This window comes from Centroberyx affinis, unplaced genomic scaffold (assembly GCF_046629955.1).
Source record: "Centroberyx affinis isolate AG114_WGS23_722 - 3 ecotype Tasmania unplaced genomic scaffold, CSIRO-AGI_Caff_v1 ptg001878l_1, whole genome shotgun sequence".
In the NCBI taxonomy this organism is placed as follows: Eukaryota; Metazoa; Chordata; class Actinopteri; order Beryciformes; family Berycidae; genus Centroberyx; species Centroberyx affinis.
The window spans coordinates 87,501-100,357 of NW_027280251.1; the positions used below are offsets into that span (position 1 = coordinate 87,501).

General features: G+C 45.9%; 1 protein-coding gene across 1 annotated transcript in view; it reads left to right on the forward strand.

The window, feature by feature from the left end:
* Window positions 1–12,857, forward strand: part of LOC139653119 (disintegrin and metalloproteinase domain-containing protein 33-like) — a gene marked incomplete at its 3' end in the record, with an annotated part of 96,815 nt that overhangs the window by 53,035 nt on the left and 30,923 nt on the right. The window contains exon 4 of the mRNA XM_071530071.1: window positions 11,891–11,967. Coding sequence (XP_071386172.1) covers window positions 11,891–11,967 — 77 coding nt within the window. The remainder of the gene's footprint in view (window positions 1–11,890; window positions 11,968–12,857) is intronic.

A 12,857-nucleotide genomic window follows, 5' to 3' on the forward strand; every position in this document is an offset into this window, starting at 1 on the left:
TGCGGTCACAGAGATTTCTCAGCCAGCGGCTGGTCTCTGCATAATCACATCATCTCCTCTGCAAATGGAACTGAGAATTCAGAGCATCTTGAGAAAGGAGAAACAGCTGCTGTTTGTTAATACTTGCATACCAGGGGCCATATGTTCCGAGCCTCTCGTAGGCAGTTTGACTCCTCAGTTAATATGGTCACGCAACCTTGTTCTTTATCCCTATTTGAATTGGATTTGTTTTACTGGAGTCCTATAATTGTTATTATCTGTAATTTGAATCCAGTGTCCAAGTTTTATAGTAAGAAATCCAGAGAAAACGAACGTGCTGTTTTTCAGCCGAGGTTATCTGCTGAAATGCGATAATGGGAGAGGTTTTTTGGTGGCTGGCAGATTGTCATACCGCATGAAGGCTACCAGCTCAAATGGCTTAATGGAGGCTGTAGCGGAGGAGATTTCTGACCCCTGTGCGAATGCATCAGCTACCAACACCAGATAATGGACACTCGCAGGAACAAGGAATAAAGTGAATCAATTCGGATATGGAAATCTGGCAACATTTGCTAAGTATGAAGCCGGCTAAAATTAGCCTTGTGTCACAGACAATGGAGCATTTGTTCCTGCAAATCAAAATATCTATATCAATTATAAGCAGAATTGTAGATCATGACCTTTTCCATCTGCCACAAGCGGTAATGTCATCGAGATGCTTCGTCCCTCATCAATGGTCTTACTGGAATTACGCGCATTGTGTTTAAAAAATGACATTACAAGACCTCGCTCATTATAATAATCCAGCTCCAATAGGGCTATAGATGCTTTGTGAATGCAGGCCTACTGCAGTGGAAGAGGCAGAGAGAGAGAAAGAGGGAGGGAGAGAGAGAGAGAAATAGAGAGAGAGAGAGAGAGAGAGAGGGAGGAGTAGTTTCATTTGTTTGTGTGTGACTGTATGTGTGTGTGTGTGTCGCATGTCTAAATTGAAACCTTAACACCACATCCATTTTCATCTCCCCTTCATCGTCACAGCTTCCAACTACCGGTTCTGTTACCCTCGCTCTGTGTTGTGTATGTGTATGTGAATGTGTGTGTGTGTGTGTGTGTGTGTGTGTGTGTGTGTGTGTGTGTGTGTGTGTACACTTGATGCATGTGAGAAAGCAGGAGGGTATAATTGCTGGTCTGTGCCTGTCGGACATTTGCTCAAGTACAATTAGAGAGCCGAGGGTTTTTTTCGCGCAGCTCATTTGGACACGGTACAAAGCGACGGGGACGGAGGTGGAGATGGACTTCCTCTCCGGGGCCCCCGAAGCGATCGGAGAGCCCGGGTTCCTCCGCCTCTACTCGCCACAATGTCGGCGCCCGGGAATTGAGCCTGCCGCTGTCCGATAAGGGCTCGGCTCGACTCCTTAACCCGCGCCGTACGCTCATTACCTCGCGCCGGATCAACTCCCCGAGGGGCTCCGGCTCCCCTCTGAACCCTTCACACCCCTCCGGCGACTCATTTGGAGATGAAAGTGGAAAGGCTCACCTGTGAACTGAGGATGGAGGGACAGAAGAAGGAAGGGAATGGATGGGTCCCACAGGGCAGTCAAACCCTCTTTACTTGTCCGGGGATCTTAAAGCCCTCATTTTGCGACTGACTTTTTTTTTTTTTTTTTTTTCGTAGGTGCACCGATGTGCCCCCTCGCTCTCTTCTCCCTCTCTCTCAAAGTCCTTCCCTCGCTCTCTCTCTTTGTGGATTCAATACCTCTCCGCTCTCTCCTTTTCATATATTCAGTGCCAGCGGTGTGCACCTCAAAGCCTTTAAAGATTTGATGTGGCCACCGTCTTTAACACACTTGCCTGGAAACCTTGACCCTAAAAGGGAAGCAGCTTTAAAGCCAGGTTGGCCTGGGTCAGCCCTTCATCATAAACAGGCTAGAATCAGCTTGTCATAAAACGTGTGACTCACAACGGGAACACATCAGGCCCAGGTTAGATGTCAAGGAAATCTATTTCATACTGGTGAGCAACAATATTTCCTCACGATTATTAAGGCTCTTTCATTGTGTCTTACAAACAACTTCTACTATTCTTGGACAGCCAGTTTTTACTGGTTGGTTTTCACAAGCAGAACAAACTTTTGCCCTTAAACAAACCATTATGAACTCAACTAGAGTCAATAAAAACAAAAGACAGTCCTGACCAGTGTCAGCTCAGCCTTAGAGCCATCAGGCACTGGAACAATGTGTCGGCTCTGTCTAGACAGCTTTCCATTTACTTGAGGACACTGCTCTTAAGGCTGCAAGATATCTATCCCTCTTGGGGTCGTGGTAGCTGCTGGTGTCATTTTTAATGCACTCTACTGTAAGTAGAGGCCACATTAGTGATCAATAAGCGTATTCAAGCCAAGGGTAGCGAGGTGTGTTGCAACGTGCCGCTGGATACAATAAATGGGCCAAAGGAGAGCGGAGATAGATTTTCATAATAGCCAGGATGCAGAATGCACTGCCGCACACACTTAGTTTTCCTAACAGCCTCTTTATTTTCAAATGGTTTTGGAGGAGCGGTGTTTATGGCGCCTGGCGCCTGGCTCCAGGTGAATATTAAATAGGTAAACACAGTTTCCAGTGGAGATAAAATACCGAACTAGCAAACGAGAACCCTCCATTTTTCATATCAGCGCGCATTCATCCGCCCACCCACGTCCATTTCCAAAAAACATTTCATGCCGTTGAAGAGCGAGGCTGCTAAGCACCATAAGTGGAGAGAGACTCACTTCTCAGCTGCTAAATTACCCTAAAGGAGAAGTGCATCCAAACTTCTTTTTTCATGTCGCTCAGGTAGCTGCGAACACAAACACAAACGACTTAAAAGAAGCGAGGATGCAATTTGCCAGCGTTTCAGGTTTTTTTTTTTTTTTGCATGCACAACTTCTGTTCATTTTTTAATGATTCCTTCCTTCCCTGTTATTTGCAGCATTTTCATGTTGCTTCAATCACAACCCTCAAGACGGCTCTCAGCGGTGTGGCACATCTGTGGTTTGTGCCCCTTAAATATGTTGCCATTTTGCTGATTGGTTCTCATCTGTATTTCACCCATCACAAGTCGTGGGCACCTAGAAATTGGGACCCTCTGGTTCCTTCTGCCCTTAGATGTCTCCATCAGCTCTAATTGGGTGTATTTGTCGCTTCTTTGGGGAAGGGATAGTTTCCTCACAACATCCACGGCCATTAGTAGTGCAAAGAGGGATTTTCATTTTCCTTAAAAGAGGCATCACACTGTGAAGTTGCCCAGGAAAATATTATTTGCAGAGCCACAGAGGAAGCGTAATGTCCAAGAGCGGAGGCGAGAGCCTATGGCTTTGTTGCTCCAACGGATTTGATTTGTGTGGAAATTATTCCGTATAAAATGATGCCTTCTACTCCGCTGTTTTGAAATCTAAACGGCTTTAACGATCGAGGTTCGGACTTGGAGACAACGCTGGCAAAAATTGACTTTTGCGACGCGGCTGCAAATCAAATATTTGGTCACGACGTCGGTGGCGTGTCCGTGTCTTGTAAACAATGTTAGATAATATGCTAATGACGAGCAGAAACGGCCCTTTCATCTTTGTCCTTCTCGGAATCGAGAGACATGCGACGCCTCGGCTTCTCGATTCGTAATTTCCTTTTAATCATCATTACTGAGGAGACATCTAAAGCCTGCGATACTCCAACTCCGCTCTGATGACAAATGAAATAGCCCTTTTTTTTTTTTTTTTTTTCCAAGGAAGATCTTGCAAAATAGCTGCCAACGGTGTGTTTGAAGTCATTTGAGTGGCAAAGGTAGAGGGGCTTTGTGTCTGGTGGGGTATTAGCGGGTGAGAGTGCTGGTGTGAACTGAGTGGGTATCCTCCCCAGTAGGCTTGTGCTGCGGCGGAGGTCAACCGAGGAGCACTGCTGCCCAGCGGGGGAAACACATTTAAGAGCGCACCAAAGCCTCACCCCAGCCTCTTTGTACTCTCCTCACTTTTTACCCAATGAATCACCTGCAATTTCTCAAATGACTCCACCCAACAGTAGACAAGTCTCTTTACGCGTCGATGAAGTTAAAAAACCTTCAGAAGTCTTCACCTGCTGTTACACGTAGAGGACATGTAGGGCTTCATGCTCAGAGCAGAGGGAGCGAAGAAGAACTGATGAAAACAAAGGGAATCTTTCCATCACAGCTTTTTGTGAATATTAATCAATGATGAATTCCGTTCGAGAGCACTCAGTCTGGTGGTTATCTTTCCGGAGAGGCGTCCTGAACTCGCCTCTTCCCCTCAATCACTTAACGCGGCCACTTCTTTCTTCTTTTTTGTTTCCCTGCATGAATTCCGTCGGCGGAGACCGGAGACGCCGCGGCCGTCGCTTGTTTTACAGGAGAGAGGTCGAATTAATATTCATCGCGGACGCTGATGAATGACCCCGTTTTTTTCGTGTGACGGTGGGCGGGGGGGGGGGGGGGGGGGAGGGAGGGAGGGGGTGGGATGCAAAGCTAAGGCGCTGGGCTCGTTCGCAATGGGAACCAAACAAGAAGCCCTTCAAATGTGCAGCGTAGCCTCTGCTATATGGCCGTTTTTCCCCAACACCCAACTGTGTAATCACATTAAAGGGATAGTTCACCCAAAAATGAAAATGCTGTCATCATCTCCTCCCCCTCATGCCAGTTGAAACACAGAAGTTTGTCCATATAACACACAGGGAGGCTGCAGCACAACTCCATAGCAGCCTTCTCCAAAACAACTGAAGTCAGTGGGGACCAGTTCTTCAGAGTTCCAAAAAGACCTACAGTATATTTACACCATCATTTAGTGCAAATCTGAACTACAGCTGATTGATTTGCAACAAATAATGGTGTATAGGTCTTTCTATTTACAGTGTGATTGTTTGGCTGTTTTTGTTTTGGAGCTCTAAAGAACAGGTCCCCATTGACTTCAGTTGTTTTGGAGAAGGCTGCTACCAAGTTGTGCTGCAGCCTCCCTGTGTGTTATATGGACTAACAAATTTCACCTGTGTTTCATTTGGCATGAGGGGGAGTAGATGATGACAGAATTTTCAACACTGAATCTCTTTTTAAGAAGGATTCGGCACTGATTTCGTGGGGTCTTCAGTTTTTGTTGTTTTTTTTGTCTGTTTTGGAGATTTTATGACCGTATGAATCGTGGCAAGGAGCTGGGTGCTCTGATGCATGAGATCAGCCTGGATAGCCGCCTGTCACAGCATGAGGCAGCATCACAGCCAGGATGTCCTGACAGACATCAGTGAAGACACACACACTCATAAATAGATCGGAACCGAAGCCGCTCTAGCTGTTGGTTCATAATAGGAACTGAGGTTCTGTGGCTGTTTGTTGATTGGTGAAGTGACAGTTCTCACAGATGCAAATGCATGTAGAATTAAACTGCATTTTTAAACATCACTGTGACTGTCATTGTCAAATTAACTATGATGTCTTGGTATAATTACTGTCAACAAATGAGACCACGATTGGGAAAATGAATGGCCTCTATCTCACACCAGTGGTATTGTTAGTGCTAGTGTTTCTCCAAATTTAGACCACATTTCCCATAAACCCCAATGTTGCTTCTTGCCTCCCTGAAGAGGATAAACATGTCGGAAACCATTTTTGATCCATTTGCTCTGGAAGAACATCACCCTCTTCCTGTTTTGTGCCATAAAGCAACCCAGCAGATTTCCCGCCAAAACCCGACCCTGCGGCTCCCAATGTAAAATGCAGTGTAGAGGCCGGTAGAGGCTTCCAAACTTCTCAACAACGGTCTTGTTTGTTTGCGGTCATCATACTAAATATGAAAAAATCCTTCGGGTATCTATAACAGAGGAGCCGAGACTAGGAAGTATCATGTTTTGTTTTTGTTGTCAGTGTGAATGTGTATCTAAAGACACAGAAACGGAATTGACGGGTGCGTTATTGAAATAATGATTCCCCGGCCCCCATCTTTTTCCTTTTTTTTTTTTTTTTTTTTTTTTTTTCTCGCCTGACAGAACATTGAAAGCTGTTGACACCCCACTTTGGCTCAGCGGGGGATTGAAGGGAACGGTAATAAGTACCGCTGCCAACACCCCCCCCCCCCCCCCCCACCCCCACATCCCCTCCCCCTCCCCTCCCACCTCCACCGCTCCTATCCTCCTCTGCCTCTCAGAAGAAGACTTGTTTAATTTTAGCCGCTCTGACACACACTTGACATAGATTAATTATAGAGGCTCTTCATGTCATTTAGCGACGTGCGCGCAAACACACACACACACACACACACACACACACACACACACACACACACACAACTGGAAGAAGCGGTGATTCAGAGCAGCCTGCAACAAATCCACTTCATCCCCAGCAACCCCCGTGCCTCCATCCCTGCGCCCGCCGCCCGCGCCTCCTCCACCTTCCTCAGCCTCAATCCCCTCCTCCGCCTCGCCCCGGCTCTCCGGGCCTCTCTCGGGTTCTCAGAAGTGATTGCTCGCCTCCTATAAGCTCCATCCACTCCACACCTTTCCCTGGCCCTTCTCCACGCTGCTTGACTGATCGGGAGAAATTGCACCAGAGACGACTCTGACTCCTTCAACAATTTCATGGCCTAGTTTCACTCCGATAAGAGAAACAGTCAAAGAGGGAGGAAAAAAAGTGAATGGTCTGCACTCACTCGCCGCTGCAGCCGGGAAGCTCCGTCCTAGAACCTTTTCTTTTTTTTTTTTTTCTGTCGGTGTGATTGAACATTTGCTCTCTCAATAGAGGTGGCGCTGAAGAAAAAATCCTTAAGGCTTTATGGCAAGCTTTTTTTTTCTTCTTTTTTTTTTATTTTTCCACCTCAAGGCCAACACAATTTGAATTCACCCGAATGTGTTTTTTACTAAGGACCATGGCATATGCTTAGTTTTCTTTTGAAGACTTTTATGCTAGTTTGGGGTAAATATAGAGCCTTCCAGGCATCTAGGCCCTTTTACAAGATTTTAAAGCTGCACTAGGCAAGATTTTTCATGTGAAAACACACTTTTTCTTCTCAGCCTAAGTGGGGCTGCGACAGAGAAGAGAGTCCCGTCCCCACTAACCGAGACGCCATACATTCACCCTATTTGCCCAAGTTCAATTCTGGTGTCGGGTATGATCTTCTCCGCACAGAAAGCGATGAAAACAGAAAGCGATGAAAGCGAGTGAGATCCAGAAGTGTCGAGCTAGCGCTGCATCCAGAGAAAGCCGGACTCACACTAAGAAGAAATTTAGTTTACATTATTTCTGGGTGTCCTCAAAGTCCTCAAAATCCAGCTCTCTTGCTGCCGTTTGGGCCCGCCAATGCGCAACATTGCCTAGCACAGCTTTAAATACACTCTTTTGGCATTAAATGCATTATGCATATTTCGTGTCATTAAATGAATGATGCGTATTACGGCAGCCGGTAATGCACGAGATGGGCCTTAATAGAGCTTAATCATTGCCATTGCGCCTGCCCACAGTCACATCAAAGATCCGAGGACCCCATACATCACACCCTTTGCGCGATTACCGCTCATAACCTCGTATGATAATCGCTGCCTCTCAGGAGGGAAGAGAGGACCGTCGGGGCCCACTCATCATATTCCTAGCATGTATATTAGACAAGCTTTGATCCATCTAATAAGCCTTCCGCCGGCGCAGCTTGTATTAGCTCTGCTTCACTAGAGCACAGAGAAGACCCAGGGTTGGAGCTCCATCTGATACATGGACGCCGCCTCGCCGCCTCCGTCCCTCTCCGCCCCCCCCCCCCCCGTCCCGCAGCCGGGCGCCAGGCCTCGAGCAGATAGGCATCACCGGCGCTGCCGATACAGCAACAGCTGTCCCGTTCCTCGCTTCTGCTGTCTTGTTTGCTTCTCCCCCCCCTTTTTTTTTTTCTTTTTTCCTGTTGTTTCTCACTATTGATTTGTCTTTTCCTGTTACTTTGTTCGCTCGCCTGCTGTCTCCCTCGCTGTCTGTCACACAGACTTTCTATCCAGTCACTTCTCCCTCTTAATCTCTCCATCCCCACTTTCACCTTCCATCTCAGCCTCTAACAGAGGCGGTATGTACTTACAGCGAAATCAAAATTGCCCTGAAATAGAAACACAGTCGGACATGTTGCCGCATACAGATTTGCGTATGCTTGCTGTGGCTTTTTATTCTGTTCATTTACTTACACTGCACGCCTGTGGGGGTGCATGAAGATTAAAGAGGTAATAGCAGAGATGTGACCAAGTCAACGTTGCTCGAGTCCCAAGTCTCAAGTCTTAAGTCTTGAGGCACAAGTCTCAAGTCAAGTCCCAAGTCTACATGTAGATTACCAAGTCAAGTCCATGTCATTAATGTCAGGTCTTAAGTCTAAATGTAGAACAGCAAGTCAAGTCAGAACAAATCAAGAGTCCAGTATCGATTTAATATCTTAAAGAAAACTAAATATCTCAGACTTTTCAATGCAATATGGTTTTAATAGGATAAAAACTTGGTAAGAGTATCATGAGTTTGATTTCTATAATCAGTTTCAACTTCAATAAATTCAATCATTCCATACAAATTCAGAAAACAGAATTTAAATCCAGTCGTCTGCTGGAACAAATCTCATCGCTTTCAATCTAAGTCATTTACACAAACACAAGATCTCAAGTCAAGACTTTAGAAACCTTTTCAAGTCATCAGAGTACAAGTCAGAGTCAAGTCCCAAGTCACCAGAACCCAAGTCAAGTCTCACGTATTCTCTTCTTGCATCAAGTCAAGTCTCAAGCAATTAAAACTGTGACTCGAGTCCATGTCATGTGACTCGCTTCCCCCCCACCTCTGGGTAACCGTAATCCAGGGAAACCGGAAATAACATGCATGAAAAGTATGCAACGACAGCAGCAACAATGGTTGTGGTGAAACAAAGTCAAAGGAGGCTGAGGGAATCGGAGGATTTAGAAGATTTAGAAGCCGTTTGAACGGTGAGTGCTCCAAACCATTCATTCTGAAGAGCTGACCGTGAGATGTTAGCACAGAGATATAAATAAAGCCAGTGAACCGGAGAAGGAACCGGAGATGCTTTTCCACAAGGCAACACAACCAATCATGTGATACTTTGGACCAAGTGCAGAAGGTCATGCAAGAATTCGTCTAGTCCTTTCCCCCCCTCCCCCCCGCAAACGTGTCCTTTTGTGCGTACGGACCCGCCGAAATTCATTTCCTCGCCTCGGGGCCCTCTCCTCGCTCATTCCGTCGCTTCCTTCACACTTCTTTCGCTCCCTCCCTTCCTCTTTCCCTCCTCTCTTGCGAGTCTTCACCAGTCTGCTCCCCTTCTCTCTCACCTTTTCCCCTTTTTTCACGCTTTTCCCCGCTCCCCAGCCTCCGTTGCTCCGATCGCCGGTCCTTCAGCCAGGCGGCGATGGGGGTCAAAGTATAAAAAAAAAAAAGGTGGAACAGCTGGAGATGAGGGCTTGACGATGCTTGGATGGATGGATGCTTGATGTTTGGAGCTTCGCGTTGGGAGACGGGTGAATACAGATGAGACAAGAGCGGAGGGACAGAGGGGAGGAGAGCCTTTTTTAAAGAAATCCCTCTCGATGAAACACAGTAATGAATGAATTCTCTCCAGTCAGACCGGCTCTCACGGACAGAAGTGACTATTTGAAAGCACATTCCCGAGCGTTTGATTTTGCCTTGACCTCTAGCGCTTTCGGGGTTTTTTTTTTTTTTTTTTTTTTCTCTCTCGACTGCTCGACTGAAAGCTGCTCTGTCACCCCTAACTGAGACGGAGTGTGAGGAAGTAGAGAATGAGTGGAGAATATGAGCGATTCTGGCATTTCCAACTGACAAAAGAGTGGCTGCCAGTGAGAGACAGTACCTCCCACTCTGTGTGTGTTCTGTCTATCAACTTGGCCCTGTTTACTGACGGCCACGTACTCGTAGTGGCATCAAACGCACCCCCCCCCCCCCCCCCCCCAATCACAGCTGCTAGCATGTTTACAGTATATGGGTTAGGAAGCTGTCTCTTTGAATCCGCTGTAGGACTATAGCAGGCACTAGAGAGTGTGTCTTGAGATCATCCTGACAAGAGAGAGAGAGAGAGAGAGCACTTTCCCCTCACGATTTTTTTAGCGAAGGATTCCCACCTCAAGAGACCGGCCGTATTGATTTAATGGTGTTTGTGGAAGAGTTCATGGAGTTTCATGGCCTCTTTTTCTTCTGTGGTGGAGCAACTTCCCTCAAAGCACACCCTCAAACCCTGCCTGTTAATATGCAGAATACACCACAGACAGTATAAAGCTGTATTTGCATAGCACTAATATAACTTACTGATCCAGTGATTTGTCCGTTATTTTAATCTTGCGCAAATCTGCCATGTTGGTAATTTGTAATGTCAAATTGCCTCCCATATTTTGGTGAGGACAGAGGTCCGATGCAAATCAAGCTCTCTGCAATTTCAACCGTAAATCTTTTTTGGTGCTTTTGATTTCTTCTTTTTCTTCTAGACACGCAATTTCTATCTTCTATCTAACCCTGTCCTAAAAAAAATGGAGGCATTAGTGAAATCTATAGAGGAAGGTTTTTGCAAATTTTGGTGCAAACTTCAAGTATCAAGTTTTGCTTTTTGCTTTACACAGTAGTGATTCCAGTGAATTTCATGATCCTGTGTGAATGTTTTTCATGTCAACGAGGTGTCCACATGATAGTAGTCACATGCAAATAAGGCTTATAGAGTATAGGCTAGAACCAAAACATACAGGGGTTATGCAATGACATCTTTAGCTAGTAGGATTTCATCAGTTTCATATTTTGCAGAACAGTGGTTCTACAAAATAAAGAAACAAGGAAGCAGAACTGAAACAAAGAACACAAGAGGTTTTGAATCATGCAGTATCAATACAACTGGATTTCATCATTCAGCTATGTTTGTTCCTATTCTCTGTGGTAGCTCAGCTCATATTATCGAACATCCATTACTATCTCCCACAGGCTCAGGATTGTTTGTCCCTACTAATCCATGATGTCATATCGATGTACAACTCCATGGAGAATACATGCAGAAAGTGACTGTGATATGCAGAGAGGAGATATTATCTGCTTCAGACCTCATTGCTCATTGGACGAAGACACAAACAGACATTTTATATGTCTGATAAAAGTACTCTTTATGTTCTAGCTTCACAAATATTGCCCCAGATTATAGAAAGAGCAAATGTGAATTCTTAAACTGAGCGGTATTCCCCTTTACATTTCAGTAAGGAGTGCCTTGAATTGATTGATGATGATCATACTGAGGGAAATGTGTTCTTTCTGGGTTATTTAGAGCAGTGGTTCTCAACGTGGGGTCCGGGGACCACCAGGGGTCCTTGAGGGGGTTCCAGGGGGTCCCCAGCAAACTGATGAATTGTTAAACTTCAGCATTATTTCATTTACAAGAAGTGAACACAATTAGAGAATGTAGAAGAATGACTGTTTTGATCATAGTTTCTCTGTTATCTCTCTACCTACAATATAGATAAGTCATGGAATTCTGGGCAAAATCATATCTAACAATAAAAATATTCTCAGATTTGGGTCCGAGAGACAGAATCTCATCAAATGGGGGTCCATGGCTCTAATGTGGACTAAATGAGGGGTCCTTGATATGAAAAAGGTTGAGAATCACTGATTTAGAGGTTGTAAAATGAGCTCCAGAGTGTTTCCAGACTGTGTTTTCTGAACTGTGGCACAGATATTATGTTTTGCATAATCACTTTTGATGCTGATATGTTGCAGATGTCTCTGTTAGGAAACCTGGCTGTTTACTTGTACAGTAAAGGATGATTTTGAAACATTTTCCTTGAAGCTCATGACACACCAGAAGGCATCTGTAGCCTTTGGAGTCTTTTTTTTTTTTTCCCAGTGCAATGACCTGACCAGATCTCTCTTACCCCCACAGGACCAGTACCCAGACAGAGGGGAAATAGTGCTGTCATCCAACGACCTGCAACTGGCGCTTCAAGTGGAGCGAAATCAGTAAGTATTCTTCCACTAGTAACGACCTTAACACCCTTAATAACCTCCTCTGTCTTCCATCGGAGAAAAGGGGAATTAACGGGGAGAACGAGCAGGTAGACGGAAATGATAATAGAGGGAGGATCAGAACTATCCAGAGAGAGAGATCAAAAAACATGCCTACGCTTCCTCCTCTCTCCCAGCTCTATTTCTACCACCGTGTCTTCCTTTTCGCTCTGGCCAATCGATAGCCTCCTTCATCTCCTCTGAGCCGCCGGCCTTTGCTTTACCACAGAAGCTCAAGGTTACTATACGCCGCGTGGTTACCAAATGTTCCAGCCAGCGCGCCTAGCAACTGGCCCCTCAACATTCCAAAGGCTACAGATTTTGGATTCTTTTTATGAAAAATATAATCAATTTTTTATTACAAGAATAAAGCCGGTGCCCTTGAACAATTTCAAGGCACCAGTTGGTATGCACTCTAGGCCCGGCGAATCGCTGATGGCTGATAACTTTGTTCGCTTTGAGAAAGACGTCTTATCTTCCGTGAGGAGCCACAGCAGTATTTGATGGTTATGGACAGTTAAGGAAATTTTTTGACATCTTTTCGTGACAGTTTTGGTCAGAGTTTCAACCTTGGCCGCGAAGGGGGATGACAGATAAGCGAGGCGGCGGCAAACACGCAAACAGAGCCGGAGCTTCGGCTGCGGAGCGGGGGGGGCGAGAAATGTGTAATCGACGCACCTCCGGGCCACAAAAAAAGAGAAGCGAGGCTAATCTGAATGAGCGGCGGGGGGGCGGGGGGGGGGCCCCGGGGCGGAACAAGGTTCAAGGCCGGCGGAGGTCACGCCGTTCCCCGGGATAACATCAAGGGCCCGCACATTAGCCCGAAAGACGTGCCTCGACTCCCA